Source organism: Exophiala aquamarina (genome assembly GCF_000709125.1).
Source record: "Exophiala aquamarina CBS 119918 chromosome Unknown aczIA-supercont1.3, whole genome shotgun sequence".
NCBI classification, from domain to species: Eukaryota; Fungi; Ascomycota; class Eurotiomycetes; order Chaetothyriales; family Herpotrichiellaceae; genus Exophiala; species Exophiala aquamarina.
The window spans coordinates 1,243,045-1,265,373 of record NW_013550585.1 but is presented as its reverse complement, the minus strand read 5'-3'; the positions used below and the strand labels follow the sequence as shown (position 1 = coordinate 1,265,373).

The window sequence follows — 22,329 nt, the reverse complement described above, 5'->3', positions numbered from 1 at the left end:
TCGATAGTTCGTCTCAGTGGTGATGCGGGTGATGTTGGTAGTAGTGCCCCGGTTTTCAACGCCGTGATGTAAGGCCCAAACGCCATTTCTTTCGAAATAGATAGATGGACGCAAGTCAGTAGTGTGATAGTATCTGGTTGATCAATTTCCCTGGCCGCTCGCTAAGAGACACAACAAAAAATCAATGCGAAAGAAAGTCATTTTCCCGGCTTTAGTAGCCACTCTGGTTGGAATGACGGAGTTTCTCGCGGCTGTCGCCTTCCTTCCACCGTCTGCCGCCAACCAACTGCCACACCGCCAAACTGGCGACGGTTAGACCGAGGATGAAGAGTGGGATCAGGTTCCAACGCCAGCCGCGCATGAGGCGCAGGTTCTTGCGGATCGTGTTTCGGTCGCTGTCATGGGCGAGAGGGAGTTCTAGTACGGCGATGAACCAGTTCTCTGGCGTCCAGTTGTCTAGAGGGTACATGAGCGGCTGGGCGTTGGCGGCCGCGACGGCCAGGTCGATCGTTTGGTCGTCCGTCTGAGCAGTCAGCACGAATGTATAAATCAGTGCCGCGAGGGTAAGCATCGCCGAGAGTACGGTCATCACGACCCAGAAGATGAATAGGCCTGAGTGCCCGGTGGTGGAAGACTGCGGTTTATTTGTTAGTACGGGTCTGCGTATAGAGATGATTTTTGGTTGGTGGGCGGGAGTCGGGAACAGTGATCTATCGCCACTCACCTTTCTTGCCTTTCGTCTCTCGGAGAAGATGACTATAAGACCTAGAATCCCAACCAGAACGACGGCTGTGCCTGCTGCTCCATTGCTCGTATGTCCCTGATCAGCCAGTATTCCCTTGGGCTTTCCGTGAAGGTCAAATGTGCCATTCGGTGCGTCAATGGTGAAAAATTTGCCGGCCCGGTCATGAAGGAAGCCGACCATTGATCCAACGAAGCCGACTTCGATTAGACCATCCACCATCAAGATCGGGATGGCAACTAGGAGTGGGAGGAACGACATCTTGGAGATATATTGAGCCTGGGAGCGTCCGGCTTAATGTCGAAGGGCACGCTTTGGTAGCGGCAAGGTGTATGTATTCGTAGATTAAGTGAGGTGAGCTGATGAGTACAAAGCCTCAATACGGGCGAGGCTTTAGGTTAAGTAGGTCTCGCAAGCGAAGCGGTAACTAAATACTAGATGGAGGATGACGACCTCATATCCCAAACAGTGAGAAATGGAGCACAATGATGGCGGGGGAAGGGTGGCACCGGCTTATAACGACAACGACAATGTTAGTCATTTAGTAAAAAGCGAGCGAGTGGAGATTGGTTGCCCATTAGTTGTGGTAAGCCATGTGCTCGTACGAGTAGATCACAATACTACATATTCGTATGCAGTTGCTTACACCAGGCGGAGCTTTTTGGGATAGTGGCGTTCAGCCCAACGGGCGTCGCGGCCGCCTGAATGGCTACCAAGCTGTTCGGGATACTGCTCCTGGGCCGAATTGCCACGGCTTGTTCACGCCCTATCCGGAGGACAGGCAACCTTGCCGGGAATTAGAGACCAATCTCAGATAGGATGGGCGATTGAACTGGACCAAACCTCGATGGGCAAGGACGGTCTCTGCTATTTTGAATCGCGAACACACCATGCGGAGTCAGGCCTGAGCAGGGACAGGGCTGCCTACTGTACACCCAAGCTTTAAGGCGTTCACCTGGTGTTCAAGAGTGGCGTAGTCGGGGGGCCGAGATTCCGTCCTGAGTTTTCATGGCTGGTGGAATCTGGCTTCTTTTGGGTAAGGCCAGATATCTGATAGACATGAACAGCCACAGCCGGGACAAGACCGCTTACGACCATGCCAAGTTGGACCACATTAGAAAGTGGGATTTTATCTTGCGTACCGGCGCAAGGTACACTAGAGTATCTGGAGAGTATACGAAGTAGGCTTTGACTTTCTCAACCTAGAAATCTTAAATCATATATCTGCCGCAGGCGGGCATTCTGGCAAGTGCACAGAGTGGCACAGGCTGGCCGCGAGAGAAGAACGTGGTTTTGCTGGTTGTACTCGTACTACGGCACACTACTCGTACCGTCTGGGAAAATGCTGGCAATCACGCCAAGTAATGATGTTGATTATCACGCTAGACTAATATGGGGCAAGTGCTGACCACTGCGGCGGGCCAGCGTGGAACCGAGCCTTGGCGGACCACTGTGCTCTGTATCGTACTGTACGAGTAAGAGTACTCCGTACTCCCCATAGAATTGAAGATGGAGTTCGAAGTTGGAAGACGCTGGATCCATTTCTGGACCAACCAGTCGACCAACATGGTGTTGCCTTTTTTTAGGATTCTGACATCGCTGAAGCCTGATATAGCAGCAACACGCGACCGAATACACGAAGAGGTTGTCTGTTTTACCAACTACCGACTCAACTGACCATGGGACACTACATGTGGTGAATCACAAGCGAGATCCCAAGAATGTATATCTTACCAAATTAATTGATACTGTACAGTGGCTTCATCTCATCCACTCAATACAATACAGTAGAAGAGACTGGATTGTAGAAGAAGAATAATACAATTGTATCTTAATCGTTATGCACCCTTGGTGTTTGCCAGCCTCATCAATGCACCAGAAAATGCCGCTCAAGTGCTGAATCCCGGCACTCCAGCCCTTTACGCCAGCCGTCGTGTCTCCGTGATGATCTCATCAATCATTAAATTCTCGAAACTCCCCTGACCAGGCTGAGCACCCCCGGTTCAGCTCTTACCCTTGATAGCTGCGTCTGCTATCCTGGATCCCAGGCCGCTTTAGTTTTTCACTTGGACTTGATCCCTCCTGACCAACAAACCACTGCAAGACACTCTCGTAACAAAGAACGAATTGTTTTAAATTTTGCACCATGCTGAGTCTTTGATGCCGGAAGTCATCAACAGTCTTAGCAACAAGGTCGACATCGTCCCGAGAAACCCAGTCGTCTCCCCCATCGATGTCCATCCTATCGTTGCCACCATCACCGCGTGAAAGCCTTTGACGTTTCAACATGTCAATCACCGAATCAATCGTGCAGAATGTGCCAGTTCGTCCACAGCCAGCACTGCAATGGACCAAGACAGGCCGTCGCCCTTCTGGTGCAATCTCATTCGATGAACGCTCGGACGGACTCGATGCTCGAATGCATTTGTTGACTTGCTCGATTAGTGCCAAAAGCTCCGACGGGCTTGCGGGTGCTCCAAAGTCCGGCCAATCAGCATATTGAATTTGGGCGATTTCACGCATTGGCTGGAAAGGATAGCTGGAATGACTGAGTGCAAGATGTCGAATGGTAATATTCGAGGGCTTCGAGGTAGCTGATTTGACGTCGCTTGGTCCTTGCCCAATTGATACGCTAGCCGTCGTAGACCTTCGCGCGCCCAAGGATGGTCTCGCACTGGCATTTGCACTTGCATGTTGTGCCTTGCTTGAGGCTTTTTTGGGTTCCAAACTGACCTGCCGCTCTGAAAGTTCCTTGAGCTTGAATGGACCATACTCGCCAGGTGTCCAGTATTTGTGGCTCTTGACTTGCCCTCCCTCCGACTCTGCCGTCAACATCACTACAACACGTACATCCTGCTCCCAAACAACTCTCCAGAAATCATTGAAAGTTGCTGGGATTGGGGCTTGAGTGGCAATATATTGTCGATTCGAAAATTGGGCTTTGACATGGTTGGCATTGATGTAGTCACAGCTGCCCTGGGGAACATCTTGCAATTTCACCCGAGTATGATCGTAAGGAAAGATGTTATTGTACCGATTTTTCGACCCTTTTTCGATACCAGCAACCTGAATCTGTGTTGCCCGATCAGGTCGGGGTGTCCCGTACGATATTTGAACGCTGAGAGCATCTTGCATCCGCTTCTGCTCATGCTTCTCAATCTTCAGAAACTTCTCTGAGACTGCCTTGCCCTCATCGTTCTTGGCTGAGGCCTGCTGTAACCATTTCGGCAGGTGGCCCTCCGCTGATTGACTCATGCCATTCGGCTTTTTGATAGGCATTTGCCCAACGCCATCCAGGAGATCCGTATTTTGCCGAATATTGCTGAAGAATGGATTGGCAGCCGATTTTTCTGCAGGCATAGCACAGCCACCAGCGACAGCCAATGTATCTTTGCCGGACGCAGAAATCGACAGTGGTTGTGTAGAAGAGCCTTTTCCCGACTGTACCGGCCCGGAATCAACAAATTCAGGGGCCAACTTCGAGAAGGCCAAAAACCCACCCTTAATGACCAAGCCGGTTCCCTTCCACCCCTCAGTAGTGAATTTTTTGAGGACATTTAACGGGGTAACTGCTTCTTTGGCCAGGCTTGAATTGGCATCATAGACAACGATATGGCTACAATGTTCCCACTTTGAAAAAATCTCTCGATCATAGTCCGAGGAAAATGTGTCGGCAAGTCTCTGCACATTGTAGGCAGGACGCTTCAACAAGGTTGTTGGTATACACAAATTAAGGGCTCCCTGGACTCTAGCCGCAGCAAATTGTTGATAAACCCGGAGGTCAAGCACCAGAGTATCATCGGCATTGTTCCTTAAAAGCTCAAGTATCCGTGTGGGCGAGACGATAGGTGACGAATCTCTTTCGTTCGAAGGGGGCAATGTATCAGCCCTGGTTGTTTGTCTGTTAAGATTTAAGGAAGGCGGGGTTAGTGTGCCGCTCATGGGCAATGACAGCCTTGCATGCTGATGGTCTGCCACGCTATGTGGATGACTTATCCCGGCTGGCGACAGCCGCCTCGGAATGTCGAAGAAGGATGCTTCGCCCATTTTATTGCCTTGCAGAAGGGATCCATCCTTGGTCGGTTTACTCCTCTCCAGCATAGGGCGCTTGCTCAACGGCGACACAGGCGAATTGATATTTGAGCTTGTTGATGGAGTCCGTGACTGAGCGGGTCTGGCCAGTGACGACGTGGACGAATTTAGTGTAAAAGTGTGGTTGTGCTCGGACTGTCTCCTGAAGGCTTCGAACTCGGGGTTCGACTCGACGGCAACATACCGAGAGTTGGTTAAAGGGGTGTGAGATGCGTTGTTTGGAAAGCTCCAGTTTTGTCGGGCATGGTTGCCTGGGTTGGAGTCTGGAGGTATAGAATCTTCGGTCCCAACGACAAAGCCAAAATAGCTTGGGCTAGGACTCTTTGGATCTTTTGATTGTTGAGTAGAGAATGGATTGATCCCGGGTGTCGGGAGAGGTGGTGGCATTGACTGACCAGCTGAGGCTACACTGGGTTGTGCTCGAGGGGTGGTGGAGACGCATGAGGATCGGGAGTGGGAATGAGAATGGGAGTGAGATTGCGATTTGGAGTGGGAATGGGAATGTGTGTGGGTATGCGGTGGTGATTTGAATGCGGTTGTGGCGGTTGCCGACATTGTGGCAAAGGACCCTTCGTGGGGTGACGAGGATCAATAGGTCGTGGTTCTTGGATAACTGGTCATTGAGTCGTTTCCATCAGGCAGTGACTGTTGTCGATCGCAGGTTTGATGATCAGGCACGATCGAGGTTAATGTGAGGCGGGTGAGCGACGTGAGGGAGATACGTCATCGCAGGCCAGCTGCACGCGACAAGGTGTACGGGTTTCTGGAGAAGGAGGAAGTGGGAGTCATTGTTCTAGACTCGAGGCTGTAAAGTGGTCAACAAAGGACTAATTGGATATTGAGACGAGTACACGGGGAGGTGGTGTAAGGAGGCTGAACAAAGGAGAATCAGATTAGTTAGGACGAGTGGTTTGGATTTGTTGATCGCAAGGGGACAAGGAGAGGCTGTGTTAGCTTAGCAGTAGTGGTGTTGGGCAAAAGGAAGAAGCAGGGGAGAGGAATTTGGCGCAGAATGACGTCGATGGGGTCAGAAGAAATTCCCTACCGAAAGTTTGGGGCCAACGGACAAGGGAAAAGGTCGCATGGAGTACGAGGTAAAGGCGTTGGGACGGGAATTGGGGAGGCGCGATGGCTGAGTCAGGAGCAGAGACCAAAGCCGAAGAACAGACGGCGAATAAGAATAGGAATCAAAATGAAAATGCACGAACCTTGGCGAATTCAAAACTCTACCACAGAGTAATTGTGTCGGTTAACAGCCGTGAAAGGACGGGTACGAGCACGGAGAAGATTGGAGGAGGACACGGAGTGCAGGCGACCTTTCTGACGTGACCAGCCGGAATGACGGTGGACGAGCAAAGGAGGGAGGAGAACAGACGAGAGGTTGGGCCGCCCGTCGTACTAGTACTCTGACTGGAATACTGGATTTACAAACAGTAAGATAACGAATAGCAATGACCGCAAGATGGACATGCGAGAAGACGGTCTGGAACTCTGGATTTCCGACCAAAATGCAGGGGGTTGTGAAGACCCTGCGACTCCGGCGAGTTGAAGGGGGGGGGAGGGGGCGGGACTTGATTGCAAATCATCCATGAACGGAGATACTGTACGTACCTCTCCCAGGTACATCCGGAGTCACTACGACATAATGGGTGTATGCATTGTGAATTTGTGATACGGAGTGCTGCAATAGAAATAATGTTTCTTTGCTTCCTTTGCAGTTGCCTCCCCAGTTAATCGCTCTGGGTGAGATGTAAGGACGCTCGGCTCCTAATAATCCAGATCATGACTGTGGGTGGTTCAAGATAGTAAATGATAGTAAATGCAGGGTAATTGCCTCTACTCTTCCTCTTTTGAGCTCCTCATCTTGGAGGTTTGCATCCTTGAATGACTGCAGTCGCTATTCGCTCGCTGAGTTCCAGGCGACGATGATGCAAGTGGGGGGTGGCGGCCCGCATCTATGTAAGCGAGGAGACAGCAAGCCAGCAGAACGAGCCCTCCGTAACTAATATGAATGTAGTGGTTAGGTGCCTATTCCCACTGGATAGCCGCCTAAACCCATGCCCCATAGGCGACGCTCTCTCTGTCCAGGGACAGGTCATGCCACCCCCCAACCCCCCGCCAAAACAAATACCACAGAGCACTGAGTCAATACCACGCCCGTCCCCCCGGACTAGTGTATTTACAAGTTCGAAACCTGTTCGTGTCCTACGCTTACCGTTACGCTTACCGGTGAATTGCCACGTGCCGGGTATGTCGACGTCATTCCTGCGGATCCAGACAGCCGGAGGCAGGCACGATGGCGGACGGAATACTCAGTTGTCAGTTTCCTAATGGCAACGAGCTCACCACTACCTAGGTGCTCCTCCGTACATTCCAGTCATTCTAGATTCGTTTAAGGTACTCTGCTCCTCGATGTTGTGCAAAGAATACAGAGTACCCGGTGCCTAGGCACCTACTAGGTACTTTGCTGCGTGATTAGAGTTATCCAGATCTTCAGATGATGACAGTTCAGGGTCCAACTCTGACCAGAAAGATTGCGCCATTTCTGTCCCACGAAGAGGCGAACTCCCATGCTCAACAGCGCCTTAAACCCGATTAGTTGATAATTCAACCCTCACAGCATTACTGCCCGCTAGGTTCTTGACACATATGCTTCTCAACCAGAACGACAGCGTCTGTCTCTACCTTTGTCAGTAGCATGCACGACTGCCCATGTTCGGCAGGGAGTAAATTACGAGGCATTCCCAAAAGTACCTTGTGCTCTCGAAGCTCAAGACGAATCCAGTCTTGAGAGAAAGCAACCCCCCCTTACCAACTTCAATCAGGGAAATCAGGAGGTCGTTGTATTGTCATCCACTTGCATGCACGTAACGCTTCTTCGTTCATCAATGCGTCATCAACCGTTCCGCTATCTGCTCCGCGAGGCGCCTTTCGACTTGGCTAGGCCTAGAGTTTGACACCTATCCGTGCATGACTCCGAGCAAAGGACCACTCCGGGCCCCGCTATTCGGGCTCTTCTCCAGCACCATTTCCATTTCTGGTCAAGGTAAGCTCTTGTTCCCCTGCAATGGCTGCACATTCCAACAATTTCGTGCACATGTCCAACTTCAGCTGCGTCTCGAGGGCCACGAGACACAATGCGAGATGGACCACGAGCACTAGGATAGACATCTTCCTGGTTCCACCACACCACTCCCTGCTGATCCGCTAGATCTTCGTCCCGCCCAGATGGTGCCAGCTTCGTATCCGTCCAAACCTCGTGTTCACCGCCATTTGAGTGCAGTGTTTCATGTTTCCATTGATGATTGCCCAGATGCTTGAGGCTGCGTCCTTGATGATTGGTTTTGGCATTCTGTGTCAAGTAGGTAGCTCAAACCCTGGAACCCTCGGAGGGACCTGCTGCTGCAGGTCTCCTCTGCCCTCATTACACTGCCAACAATCAAGAGAGATTTTCCCGTTGCTGTTGCTGTTTCAACAACCAAACTGTATTATGAGCGAGTGTTGCCTTAGCTAGCGATGAATGATGGCTTTGCTGCATAAGAATGCTGCCAGCTTCAGTATAACAGGTTGAGGACAAGGTCCCTGCGCTCATAGTCTCCCGTCAGGCTCGTCCTTCAACCTCTCCACGCGTTTTTGCTCCCAATTGTCAAGATCCTTGGCCATCAATCTATAATATTCATCTCGCTCAGAAAGACCTCCTTTTGTAACGACTCTTCTGCGAGGGTTGTATGTGAGCCCTCCCTCACCATCGGGACCGCCTTTCAGTCCCAGTTGCATAGCGTCCTGTGCTGACACCTGCTTGTGCTTCCGATCATGCTGCTCGTATCTCAAAGCCGTGGCCGGCGTCAGGAGGAAAGAGGCCGCTACCATAAGTGAGATGAACGGGAGGCCGAAGAAGAGGAATGGACGAGTAGAGACTTGTCGACGGTAGGACGCTGCAATGCGGTCGCCCAGGGTAGTCGCCTGTTCGCGAGCGCTTCGGAAAGGCTTCGACTGAAATGTAGGCATGGCGGTAGTCAGGGAGGGACTATAATCAATTCAATAAGATAGCCTAACACCTGCAACCAAATAATACTCGCAGAAACTCTGGTACCCTTCCTCCGATGATGATGCTGCTGCTGCGAGGCTTTCCGGCGATCTAAATATTTGTATCAGGTGATTTTGCGCTGATAGGACAGGTCATTCAGACCAGAGCGCAGTTTCTGGCTCCAAAGTAATCCGCCGTACTTGCTCTCTTCACTCATCCCTATTTAACATCGCGCGAACCCCCGTTCATCCTAGTCATTATTGCCACTGAAATGGGTCAAAGGAATCACGTCTCGGAAATAGGATCTTCTGGGGCTTCGACATGCAACAGTATGAAGGATAATAATGTCTAGAATGTCCTAGAGCAATTAATGACTCAAACCCCTAAACATCACCACGCGTAAATGGCCACTTCATCCAGGTCCAGATATTCCAAGAGGCTAACCGCGTTGTCCTTGCAGAACATGGTCTTCATATTTACGCGGCGCGGTCGTCCCTTACCATTTCTGATGTCCTTTTTTCCTGTCCCTGTGAAGAATTATTGATATCCATGGTGACTCGCCGTGACCACCGCAGGGGTTCCAGCCTTGCCTGTCCTTAACATGTTATGCCGATATAAGGAACACAAAAATCAACAGAGAGAGTCGAGATGAAAAATGCATTGACCAGATGCGGCCATCGGGTAACTCCACCATGGACCATCTGAATGATGAAGGGCGGGTCATGAACTTTTCGATTGAAGCGATGCTAGTGTCAAGAAGGTTAATGTCGGTATACGGTACGTTGAGGCCCACATGAATAACAACAGAGAGCATAGCAAGATGACTCGTCCCGTCACGAGAAGCTCATTGTATCGAAGTTCTCACGTGCTGTCAAAATCTTTCAGATCGTGGACGGCACGACTTTTCGACACGGACTCCCACCCTCGAAGAGCACGTCTGCTGGGCGAGGCAATCATCTTGTCACTTTCTCGGCAGACAGTCTTTCGTTTGTGACGTTCACAAGATACGAAACTGAGAAAGCTATCACCTACTGGAGTGAGTTCGCTAACAACTCCAAGGCCATAGTCATGAAAAGCAGAGCGCCTACAGGATTTCCTGGAGAAAACGGACTATCAAGTCTGCTTTGCTCAAGTACACCAAGATTCGTGGGTTCTTCTTCTCCACCTTCACCGAGAAAAGTCTACCCGTGCTCCATTCCTGAGCCCCTCAAAACTATCCCCTCGCCTTATCCGCGATTCAAAGGGTACCATTGGAACTCAAATTCGCCATGCCACGCTTTGTCCGAAGGGAACGAACTTCGTCTTCGTCCATCAGCACAACAACGTCTTCTGCGTAGATGATTGCTGGTCTCCCAATTCGGAACCGAAGAGAACCGAGATCCTCAACAAAAGCATCGGTGTTACCCGTGACGTTGAGAGGGGGACGCCGAATTGTGATGAGGTGAACCTGTTCTGGATAGAAAAGGGGTAGGGAATGCTGGTGATTATGGGTAGGGGCGGTGGCAACGCCAAGCAGATCGAGCTGGTGAATCATCAGATTCCTAGTCTCTGACCTGTTACATAGGACAAGGATACTCATGGATTTCGGTCAGCGTTTTGGGGGACTATGGGACTAGAAGAAACGTTTAGCGTCGAGAGTGATTGGATGAACAGACTAAATTGCATCTGACTTTCTCTTCGGTAAGGAGTAAGGAATCCTACTCACAAAGCTACATGATCCAGATGGTTCAGTTTTAGCGTGGACGGCGAGTATTGGGGTGGCCCGGGAGCAACAAAGGTAGCGTTTCCTCTCACCTTTTCACATACTGTAAGCTTCTCTTCTCAAGTTATTCCCGTCGCCTTCTCCTTCGCCGCCGCATTATTGCCGCCGAAAGCGTCGGTGATGAACTCTCGAAAGCGGGTGTGCTAGGAGGTTGGCTCCCTCGTCCATCCTGCTCAGCTCGGCGGGGAAGTTGGGCTTGTCTGTGACCGAGCCTAGTAAGGGGCGAAGCGGCAAGCCCATGTTGTATGCATCGGCGTCCTTGATGAGGTCGCGCAGCATGAATGTGTTGGTCCAGTTCCCCATTCAGATCTCCTGCAGCTTTCGCCAGCCTGCCTTTGCAGTACGCGGTCGCGGGCGGGCTGTACTTGTCTTTTGTCCAGTCGCAAATCGTAGCAAGTTCCCCAGCCTGGATTTTCTGACCGGTGTTACGTATCGACATTTGATCAATATAGCAACTCACGAACTGGTAGCTGGCACCGACAAGCACATGTGCTCGAGAAGGTGTGACAGTAGTTTACCGCAATCTAAAGTAGTTGCCGGCCTGCTTGGGCCGCCAGTCGACACAAGCAATTGGCACCATGTTTGGAAATCTCCCATACCGCTCTGGGAAGGCTGGCTGAATGCTTGAAAGCCTCCTACTGGTCTTGCGACGAACTAGTCAAATCGATCTGCAAATTGAAATAAGTCGCCTCCTACAGCTGTCTTGACACACTGGCAGATCATGGCTCCAGTCAAGATCTGCGCTAGAGGGCGAGATACGCCGACACCTAAGGAATGGCTCCGAATAAATGTTTCGATGAGCGATCCGAATGACCCTGTCGCGTGATCGTCATTGAGTCTCATCTCGGACTGGATGGCGAGGTATAAGGCCTTCTGCCCTTCTCGAGAGAAAGGACCATCTACAGGAATGATGCAGAAGTTCTCAATTGCAAGGTAGCGGCTGTTCAGCCAACTTTGAAACTTTCGTGTGACCTCGTTAACCTCCAGGGAGAAACGTGTGAGCGTCCATGCTAAAAGGGCTTTGAGCACCTTGGGCTTGAGGGTCTTGACATCAGTTCCCTTCCAATGCTGGCGTTCACACACGTCTGTGTTGCAGCCCTGGTCGTCTCGTCGCCCCGGTTGCCGTCTATTACCACCAGTGTCGTACCCTTTGCAGTAAAATGCATACTGCACAATCTGGACTAGGTCGTCACAATCAGAATCGCCGATCCCGCTTCGTGCGTCCAGGGCGGACAAGGTCTGAGGCCCGAAATTGTCAGATAGCGCGTCGATTCCAATCTCCAGCTGCATAGCATGAATCAGGGATGTCTCGTCTGCCAGCTTGTGATGCCAATTTCGGCTACTGGATTAAATTGAGGGGCATGGCGGTTTGTCTTGTTCAGCTATTTTGGCGCCTCGGGTACCCGGTGATCTGACATAATGGCGGCTGTTAAGGTGTCCTATCGAGTTCTAAACGTTCATGAGCGGTGGTAAACCGTGTCTGGTATGAACAATAGGTGCATAGCACCCTGTTTGAAGAGATGCGACCATATTAAGGCCTGTCCGCGTCAAGATAGCAAAGAACGCTGCCATCCCGCTACAGGGAACTTTATATCCAGTGTCTTTTCGCTACACGTATGCTGTTTATGGATTGCGTGGAGGAAAACGATTCAGCTGAAGAGCCAGGCTGCCTCGCTGTGGTCAGTATTCCCTTCGCTAACATCAATGTCAGGTTTGGATTGGTGCTTGGCATGTTGCGGTCCGGGGCCCATCGAAAGCATGGAAGTGTGTGAAGGTGTCGCTTTGAACTAAAGAGTCAATCCTTGATGAAGTCTGTTTTCATCAAAGTCATCCACAGAACAGTTGACGCAAGCTTCAGAGGTGCATGGTTGAGCTGGTCATCAGCCCTTGGAGAGACAACGAAGAGAAAATTTGTCGAATGATGTACCACTCGATCATCCGCAAGCTCATACCTGAATATTTCTGAATTCCGCCCGCAGCCCATTACTGAAGCAGCCTTGGTCGTTACTCAATGGCAGAATATCTCACAACCATCACCAACCTTGCGAGAAGCATGGGGAGGCCCACAGCCAATTTCTTTCACTCTTGTGTCATATGTATCTATTTCCCATCGAGAAGCATCTTCAATGGCGAAAGCTGCCGCAATTCGTATGGACTTGGACTAAGCCATATCCTTCAGGCTGAGATTCATGTGTCCTTCGTTCTTCCTTCGTTCTCAACATGTCCTCAGAAACACAAGTCATATTGAGTGAAGGTGTTGCATTACGGTTAAAAACGCATGTTCTCCTCAGTAATATCGATAATGGAATTGTTCCGACTCTTCCCTGAATGATGCAAACTTTGATTAATGCAACGTTTGCAGAAAAGTGAAGATCTGGACAGGCATTCCAGCAGCCTCCAGACACCCCAGTGTGGGAATAAAGCGGCACATATTTTCGAAGCATTCAATTAAAGCGGCGGTAGACCAGTCCAAATAAAGTTAAACCCCAATCAACAACGCGATCCAAAAAGTTGTAGACGCGGACGCCGAACCGCAATCCTCCTTGCTAGGAAGACTGCTTAGGGACGATTTAGTAGCATCCTGCAAGATGTCTTTCTTTGGCCAGAATCCGTCTGGTCAAGGTGCATCCGGCAGTAATCTTTTCGGAGGATTGAATCTTAATACTGGTACTGATCCTCAAGCTAAACGGAAGTCCATTTTTGATGCCTCAACATCACAGTCAAATACGCAAGGGACCAACCAGCCATCCACTCAACCAGCAATACTAGGCGGCCTCAACACTGGTGCGTCGGCACCTCCAAGCGGTGGTCTCTTCAATCTCGGTGCTCCCCCCAAGACAAGCGCTCCAGCATTCTCCTTCGGAAACACCACAACCACAACTGCGCCTGCTTCCACTGGTTTATTCGGAACGGCACCGACTGCTGGGACCTCGCAACCAGCAGCGACATCCTCTCTCTTTGGCGGTGGATCATCATTCTTTGGTGCACCTGCTTCCAAGCCAGCACCAACCCCATCCGCTTTGGGTGGTGCGAATACCCAGCAGTCTGCTGCAGGAAGTACATTTGGTCAACCAGGCGCCCAACAACCCGAAACCGGCCTTCCACAAAATCGAGATGCAGGATATTTCAGCAGTCTCCTTGAAAGACAGAAAAAAAAACCTCGTTTAAAGACGGATAACAATGGAGGAAGTGGCCCGCTCTCCGGGCTCAACATGGACTTGGGCGACCTGGCGAGGCGTGCGCAAGAACTTAGAAGCCGCAGTTCGAAGTCGGGCGAGTCCCTCAACGACGGTCGAGCACATTATTTGCTAGCTGGATCAGGTGTGGCTCCTGGACAGGCATATAGAGACTTCCAAGCTCTAGGCAGCGAAGATACTACCGCAGCCTCAAGAGCGCAAGCACAGGACTTTGCTGAGGAATCAAGCACATACCTGAGAGGTCTCCGAATAAAAGGCCGTGAAGCTTTACTACGAGAAGGCATGAATCGTGTGTATCGAGAAGTCGATAGTTTTATCGAGGAAAGCCTTGGCGTGGACTTTGAAGACCAGAAGCTCAGAATTATGGAACACTTTGGCTTAGTCCTCCCAGAAGATGGCGCAGAGCCAGGCGACTCAGGGAAAGCTGGGGGCGCCTTTGGTAGATCTAAAAGACGCGGGAAGGAGGACGGAAGCAAGACTTCACAAGCTGCAAGAAGCGTCTTTGGTCGTTCGGCACTCGATAAATCGATGATCGGTACTCCAGGCTCAGCTGCTGGCACTTCATCCTTCTTTAAGAGTGAAGGGGCAGCGTCGGCAACGACTAATCTTCTCCGAGGTCAAAGTCTTCGTGGCCTGAGAGAAAAGGAGAAGGCTTTTGTCACCAAAACCGAGCAACTCAATCAAGCTAGGCGGAAAGGAGACGCTTTCCCTATACTAGAGGCTTTCGGTGAGGTTGAAGACCAGAATCTTGGTGATAGCCCGCGACAAGTTTTAGATGCCTACCACGCTCTACGAGAGATTACTAAGGAAAATTCGCAAGCCGTCAAAGAGCGGCGGTACGCAGAAGCATATCTGGACGAGTCCAGCACTTCGGCCAGAAACTTCAGTCTGAGGAAGCAAATCCTTGAAGGTTCACGCAGTTACCTCGAGAAGGCTTTCTGGCGCGACGTGAGGTCTCTGATTGAGAAGAATGCAAGAGAGGCAGCGTTGGGTGGTCAACCAAGCATCATTAATATTATCCGTGCTTATATACGCCTAAGAGCGGCAAGACGAGACTTAGCCCCTGAAACCGTGGAGCTATCACGGACAGGCGAGAGTGGGGACTACTGTTGGGTTCTCATCTTCTACCTCCTTCGATGCGGCTTTGACAAAGAGGCTGCTGATTATGTCAATAATGATGCTGCATTCCAGTCAACTGACAAGAAGTTTGTTTCTTACCTGACAGCATATGCGAGCAGTCCTGATAGACGTCTAAGCCGCAAACTACAGGAGATGATCGATGGCGAGTACCAACAAAGACAGAGACATAGTGCCAAGGGTACACTCGATCCATACCGAATGGCTTGCTACAAGGTCATTGGTCGCTGCGACCTTGCACAAAGAAGTATCGAGACAGTTGGCCAGGGTGTAGAAGACTGGCTGTGGTTTCAGTTTGCATTGGCTCGAGAGACGGAGCGATTTGAAGAGATTTCAGGAGAGCTTTACGGATTGGAGCAGATTCGTGAAGCCTTCGCTGAAATCGGACAGAAACACTTCCAGAAGAGTCAGGTTGACAGTGCGAATGGGTATGGAACATATTTTATGATGCAGATACTGGGAGGGATGTTCGAACAGGCTGTCGATTACTTGCACAACTTTAACCCAGTCAGTGCAGTTCACGTTGCCATAGCGCTTTCGTACTATGGTCTCCTTCGGGTATCGGACTACACAGTGGCAGGCAATGAACTTTGTAAGTTTGCTTGGAATTAAATTCTGCGAATAATACTGACAACGAAATAGTGACTTATTCGACCACGCAACAGCCCCTTCTCAATTTTGTACCTCTGCTTGCTTATTACACCGGGGCATTCCGAACAGCACTTCCTGTTGCTGCAGTCGATTATCTATCCTTAATCTGCATCAATGCAGATCTTAAGCCGGCCAGCCTGGGCATGGCTCACACAAACGCTTGCCATGAATGCTTGCGAGAGCTTTGCCTGGAAACACGTGAGTTTGCTAAACTCCTGGGGGACATCCGGAGCGACGGGACGCGGATCCCAGGAGAGATCGAAGTTCGGGCAAAATTGATCAAGCTCAGTACTCGAGAGGAATTCCTACGATCGATCACCAAACAATCAGCTGCAACGGCCGACCAGAGAGGCCAAATTGCCGATGCGGTATTAATGTACCATCTTTGTGAGGATTATGACGATGTTGTCAGCGTGCTCAACAGAGCTCTTGCGGATGCAGTGACGCTTGACCTAGGAGAGTCGCCCATGCAGTTGCAGCCACTAAAGCCGCGCCGTCTGGAAGGAAGAAGTGGATCATCCGCTAGCACACAAGCTGACGGGCCTCAGTCCTCTCTCTCGTTGACTCAATCGACATCTTCACCTGTGGACCTTGCGCGAAATATGATTTCACTCTACAACGACAATGCAGCGTATGTGAACAAGATTTCGCCGACCAACCGAGAAACCTGTCGCGTGCTGCTTAAGCTTGTCTCTGCACGAGCTCACCTTGAATCGAATCCTCCGCGATACATGACGGCGCTTGAAGAATTGAATGACCTTGCCGTCCTACCATTATCTGCTGGCGGCTCCATTCCAGTCATTCGGTCTCTCGCAACTAAATTTGGAAGTTTGTCTCAACTACTTGCTCGATGTATCGGAGTTAGTGTGGTGTGGGCAGTGCGCGCTATTGGTGGAGAGCGGGACAACATTGCACGAAATGGTAGATGGGAAGCAGGTTATGATGGTGATGTGGACGGTATGAAAGATCAACTTGGTGACATGGCTAAGGACTTGATGGTGTTTGCGGGACTGGTGAAATATAAATTGCCAGGACGGGTTTATGACATGTTAACACGTGCTGGAGGTGATGTGGGCGGCTTCTAGTCCGACTTAGCAATATCAGAGATACCTGACTTAGTCTTGACCTTGATGTTGATTTCTCAAGCTTAGGCCAGAGGACTACTAGGAATTCGATGGCGTACGATCAGGTTGCTATGGTGATTCTTCCTGTGCGGTACGGAGTACTGCCAGCGGTTAGTGACCAAGCGTCACCGACATCGGGTGACTGGGGTGGGGGATGCATCTTGGGCCGAGACGGCATAATTTAAGCATTGCTGTCACTTTTTGACAGTGTTGCGGTGTAGTCCTGGAGAAGAATTGAAGGGCAGATCAGGTGCTTTTCATTACGACTAGACTTTGATCCGGGATAGAATCAGCTTTAGTGCGCCTCTACTGAGTCTAACTTGGAGTCCGAGTATTGACCATAGAGGCTTGCTAGCGAACAACATAGGCTGCAGCAGTAGTATGGAGCAGAAGGAACCTCATCCCACCCTCGGCCCTCCTCCTCAGAAAACACCCCCGATAATCTTATCAATCTTATCAGCTAATCGAGGATAGCTCCTTCCTTCCCGTGCAGCTACGCGCACCTACTGCCCACCCACCCACCATTTCCATCTGACGCCCCCAAATCTTGCCTGCTCAGTGGCCACACCCTTTCATCACTCTTGTTTGCCCTGGTCTCTTTCTCCTGGTCTGCGCCTGATTCTCTGACGCATCCAAACCGCCTCTGTTATCCACTTGAATTACCTCTTCTAGTCTTGCCCTATCCCATGATAGCATACCATACCACCAGTACTCCGTAGTCATGCTATGAGTCCAGACTCGGCTCAGGCTGCATCCCACTCCCACACCATCACTTCCACCGACCTCGAACTCTCCCTTCTCACTCCCTCCTCTACTGCTACTATTGCAGCTCAAGATGCTGCCTCCCCAATTGCATACGAGGCCCAGATCACCCAGGGAGGCCCCTTGCATGATCACGAGCAACACGACGACCGTCGTTCTACTGCCCAGCCGGTAACACACCTTTCTACAACCCAAGAATATCCAGGGCTTCTCTCCCGAATCTGGAACGCCGTCATGTCTCGCAATCCACTGTTGATCCGTTCCTCCCCGGCCCTGGGGACTGGCTCATATGGTGCCGTTCCTGTGATGAATGCTCAGTTGGGGGACGAAACAAGTTCCGAGGACGATGGTGATGGCAACCCTGGGAGAGGAGCCAATGTTAAAAGTCGTGGAAAGAGGAGACAATCTGCTCATGGTACGTCCGACGACCATGGCCACTTTGTAGATCCGCGGCACCGCCATCGAAGCACCGAATGGCTGCGAAAGCGCTCTTCGTCCATAACGAGTGAAGTCGGTATGGGTTCGGATGCTAAGGCATCCTTCGCAGTCAACCCCGCCATTGCAGAGCACAAGGCTGAGTCGTCGAATGCGAGCACCCGTACAGGTAGTGGCTCCGACGCTGAACATGATTATATGCCCACAGAAGAAGATCCCCCGGACAATTCCCCTTACCCAGAGGTCCGAGCCTCCGTCCCGGCGACAGACAATACCTCTCTATCAATAAATACCCCTCGAATGTGGACCCTGTCTTTGATTTTTGCCATTGGGGGCTCCGCAACAAATCTTTTCTTTTCGTTGAGATACCCTAGCGTTGCTATTACTCCTGTTATCGCACTCGTACTCGTCCATCCTCTGGGAAAGTTGTGGGACCTCATTCTCAAAAGGAGTCACGATCAAGAACTAGATTTTGTGGATGGTTCACTTCGAAAGGATAGCCCGAAATATGCTTGGACCACCCGTCGACAACGTCTGCGACTATGGCTTGCCCAGGGTCGCTGGAACGAGAAGGAGCATGCATGTGTTTACATCAGCAGCAATGTATCATTCGGTTTTGCTTTCGCTACCGATGTGATTGTTGAGCAGCACAAGTTCTACAAGCAAGAAGTTCCCATCCTGTACCAACTTCTACTGACCATTTCAACCCAAATCCTGGGCTATGCATTTGCCGGTCTAACGAGACGTTACCTGGTTCGCCCGGCCGCAATGATCTGGCCTGGAACCTTGATGTCAACCGCTATGTTCACGACCATGCATAAGAATGAAAACAAGGTGGCTAACGGATGGACGATATCGCGATATAAATTCTTCGTTTATGTCTGGACCGCTGCATTTCTGTGGTACTTCTTACCTGGCCTGCTTATGCCTGCATTGAGTTATTTCAACGTTATCACTTGGTTTGCCCCCAGAAATGTCGTGGTCTCGAACCTGGTGAGTTTGTCACCTTCTGCACCGTATCCTCTATTTACAAGCTTAGTTTGGTGTTGCCTCTGGACTCGGTCTGTTTCCGATGACATTTGACTGGGCTCAGATCGCATATATCGGTTCACCATTGCTTACGCCTTGGTGGGCAGCAGCGAATGTGGTCGGAGGCCTCGTGCTGGTCATGTGGATCGCAGCCCCTATTTTATGTAAGTGAAGTAAGGTATCTGACACCCCCAGAGATTTCTAACGAAACCCAAGACTACAAGAATATCCTCTTTTCAGGATACTTGCCAATTCTTTCCTCTGCAGTCTTTGACAACCGTGGGAAACCCTACGATGTCAGCAAGATACTGACTCCAGAATTTCTCTTCGACAAAATCGCGTATGAGAATTATTCCAAAGTCTATCTCCCCATAACATACGTCTTGTCCTATGGAGTCCAGTTCGCGGCACTTTCGGCTTTAATAACCCATACTACTTGTTGGCATGGTAAAGATATATGGCGGCAGTCAAAACAAGCATTCAACGAGAAACAAGAAGCTTCCGCTGCAGGATACCAAACCATTCCAACATCCGAAGACGATCACAGCTTGAGGAGACTTGACAGCCAAACTATTCGTAGCGTCGGTGAGGATGTTCACCATCGTTTGATGAAGCGTTACCAAGACGTTCCCATGCTTTGGTACCTCTTCACCTTTATCTCTATGCTCGCTGTCGGCATATTTGTGGTCGAATATTATCCAGTCTACTTGCCCTGGTATGGCCTGTTAATGGCCCTTGGTATCACGACTGTGCTCTTCATCCCTGTGGGAATTGTCATGGCGATCACCAATCAGCACAGCAGTTTATATCTGATATGTCAACTGATTTGTGGCGTTGTCTTTCCTGGAAGGCCTGTAGCAAACATGGTCTTTGTTACCTACTGCTATATCAGCTCTGCTCAAGGCATAAAATTTTCCTCCGACCTTAAACTCGGTCACTACATGAAGATACCTCCAAAGCTTCTGTTCAAGGTTCAGATGGTGGCCACACTGGTCTCAAGCCTGGTACAAATCGGGGTGCTTAACTGGATGTTTGTCAACATACCCGGTATTTGCACACCCCAAGCCATCAATGGTTTCAATTGTCCTATTGCACGCGTTCACTTCAATGGCAGCATTCTCTGGGGCGTCGTCGGTCCGCAGCGCTTCTTCGGACCAGGAGCACTATATAGACCATTGGTTTGGGCCTTTCTTATTGGCTTTATCGCACCTATAGCTGTTTGGGCTCTGGGCCGGAAAAACAAGAAGAGTGTGTGGAGGAAAGTCAATTTCCCGGTTTTGTTTGGAAGCTTGAGCTGGATTCCACCCGCAACGGGTCTCAACTTCTCGATTTGGGGTGTCGTCTGCTTCGCCTTCAATGGTGTGATGCGAAGACGAGCCTCAGGCTGGTGGGGAAAATATACTATGACCATGTCCGCGGCGCTAGACTCAGGCCTGGCGTTCGCACTTGTTGTGGTGTTCTTTGGCTTCGTCTATCCGGGTTTCATGGACAACTTCAAGTGGTGGGGCACAGAAATATACAAGCAGGGATGCGACTGGCAAGCTTGTCCTTGGATTAGGCTTGAGCCTGGAGAAAAATTCGGTGATTGAAACCAGCCTGAGTGAAGTTGTGCAACCATACACAGCACAGGCAGCAAAACGCCCTATTGAGGTCGTTTCTGATTTGCAAAGCGCAAGACATGAACCATTCTGTGTTTTCCAATTTCCCATTTTCTGGATGAATCTCTAATCATCAATATCCTATGCCAATCTCACCTTGCATAAACAATCCAGCCGCTTATGTCGGGGATCTCGGCTACTTCCTTTCGTGCCGAAACCTTGATTCCACGTTATGGGCTAGTAGGACTACTTTGGTGCCGAGTCTGCCTGATGGGATTTAGAAAACCTTATCATTAGACATGTAGATATGTACGCACCCAATACAGCTAAGCATCTGCGAGGAGCCGGTTACCTGATCCATTCTCTTGTACAGATTTCTATGCCTCGTGTAATGCGAGTCGATGCTTCGATCATTTTTTTCGGATGGCGATACTGCGCATGAGCCTAGGACGATAGTATCAGTCCTAAAAGAATGGTGCTACAAAACCCTAGGAGTGGGGTGGTAAGTGAGATATGTGCGATCAAGACAGCTCAGACAAGAGAATCGGCTTGATGGCTCTTCGTCCACACAACTTGAGGGCACGCATATTGTTCATCCATCTTGTGGATCAGCATGGTTCAGGTTCAACTGCTTTGTCCATCATACATGCCTGAAAACAGTGCTTCATCGCTTAAGACTTTCCCTTCCATTTCATCACAATATTGCTGTGGGTAAGCCAAGACGTTCTGCGATGCTCTGAGTCCGTTGGGAATCTGGCTCACTACTTGATCACTCGGCGCTGCTCAACCTTTACTGAATGAAAGTAAGCTGACTGTAAAGCCATTTAATTCACTGAGTCGGTTGCTTCCTTGGCTGAATTATTTGCGAAGTTCCACTCTTAACGGACTCTCGCACTATATTCGAGACTTCTTTCTAGAGCAAATCAACCTACTCTTCTCATTCTTCAATCGAGCAACTCCTGATCGACTGTCGCTCTCATTGTGGATTTTCTTTTCCCATTACCTATTGCTTGCCACTAAAAGAATTTCTAAGCCGAACAGAGCGTCCATCTACGTCATTAGACAGCTTTTCAATCTCAAATCACTTGGGAATCCTTGTTGTTCAAGGTACTCTGTCATAAAACAAATCTCATTCTCCTCGCGCTCTGTCATACTTATAGAAAATACCCTGCCATGGACGAGATTCAATGTCTAGAGAAGCGAAAGACTCTGTTGGGCATCAAGCGGCGTCTTCTCCAACTCGATCTTGAGGAGCTGGAGGTCGAAAAACAGTTGTCGCTACTCAGAGGGAATACTCAAGCTTCGCCTGCTTCTGCTCAGCTCTCAGGTGAAGAAAGAAGGAACATTGATTCACTCATAGCTCCTGACCCTAAAAGACAACGTTTAATCTTTGATCTAACCGCTAACAAGCTCGATTACGATATCAAGGCAAAGCCGGAGGATTCAGTCAATTCAAATATTCTCAAGGAGGGTCTCATATCCCAAAGCTCGGACGGCCTTCAAATTGATGATCACACTACAAAGGACAGCCTCCGCCCCCGCCTCAAGCCTCGGACTGAAGCATCATCATCTTTTCAGGACTCTACCAGAGAAGTGCCCGACCAGCACAAGACAGATCATGATGCCGAGATGTCATCCTCAGCTGATGCAACAGAACCTGATGATCAACCCGAGGATGCTGGTGAGGTTGTCGCCAATACTTCGACGTTGGAGATTGTGACCACTCAAGGTGATTCTGCAGAAAGATCGCATTCGGCTACCCTGGCCATGGAA

General features: G+C 50.2%; 6 protein-coding genes across 6 annotated transcripts; 2 read left to right on the top strand and 4 right to left on the bottom strand.

Annotated features, from left to right (window-relative positions):
- Window positions 1–211: 211 nt before the first annotated feature.
- On the bottom strand, window positions 212–1,003 carry A1O9_04051 (uncharacterized protein; the record flags this gene model as incomplete). Its single annotated transcript, XM_013406343.1, has 2 exons — window positions 212–634; window positions 725–1,003. The coding sequence occupies 2 exons, from the start codon at window positions 1,001–1,003 to the stop codon at window positions 212–214; spliced, it is 702 nt and encodes a 233-aa protein (XP_013261797.1).
- A 1,749-nt stretch (window positions 1,004–2,752) lies between these two features.
- A1O9_04050 (uncharacterized protein) lies at window positions 2,753–5,389 on the bottom strand (the record flags this gene model as incomplete). Its single annotated transcript, XM_013406342.1, has 1 exon — window positions 2,753–5,389. One exon carries the CDS (start codon window positions 5,387–5,389, stop codon window positions 2,753–2,755), a length of 2,637 nt encoding a protein of 878 aa, XP_013261796.1.
- A 3,033-nt stretch (window positions 5,390–8,422) lies between these two features.
- A1O9_04049 (cytochrome c oxidase assembly protein COX16, mitochondrial) lies at window positions 8,423–8,842 on the bottom strand (the record flags this gene model as incomplete). Its single annotated transcript, XM_013406341.1, has 1 exon — window positions 8,423–8,842. The coding sequence occupies one exon, from the start codon at window positions 8,840–8,842 to the stop codon at window positions 8,423–8,425; it is 420 nt and encodes a 139-aa protein (XP_013261795.1).
- Window positions 8,843–11,277: 2,435 nt separating this feature from the next.
- A1O9_04048 (uncharacterized protein) lies at window positions 11,278–11,913 on the bottom strand (the record flags this gene model as incomplete). Its single annotated transcript, XM_013406340.1, has 1 exon — window positions 11,278–11,913. One exon carries the CDS (start codon window positions 11,911–11,913, stop codon window positions 11,278–11,280), a length of 636 nt encoding a protein of 211 aa, XP_013261794.1.
- Window positions 11,914–13,211: 1,298 nt separating this feature from the next.
- A1O9_04047 (uncharacterized protein) lies at window positions 13,212–16,693 on the top strand (the record flags this gene model as incomplete). The annotated part of the gene is made up of 2 exons (XM_013406339.1): window positions 13,212–15,549; window positions 15,600–16,693. The coding sequence occupies 2 exons, from the start codon at window positions 13,212–13,214 to the stop codon at window positions 16,691–16,693; spliced, it is 3,432 nt and encodes a 1,143-aa protein (XP_013261793.1).
- Window positions 16,694–17,728: 1,035 nt separating this feature from the next.
- Window positions 17,729–20,547, top strand: A1O9_04046 (OPT family small oligopeptide transporter; the record flags this gene model as incomplete). The annotated part of the gene is made up of 3 exons (XM_013406338.1): window positions 17,729–18,922; window positions 18,969–19,122; window positions 19,175–20,547. 3 exons carry the CDS (start codon window positions 17,729–17,731, stop codon window positions 20,545–20,547), a joined length of 2,721 nt encoding a protein of 906 aa, XP_013261792.1.
- Between the last annotated feature and the right edge of the window lie 1,782 nt (window positions 20,548–22,329).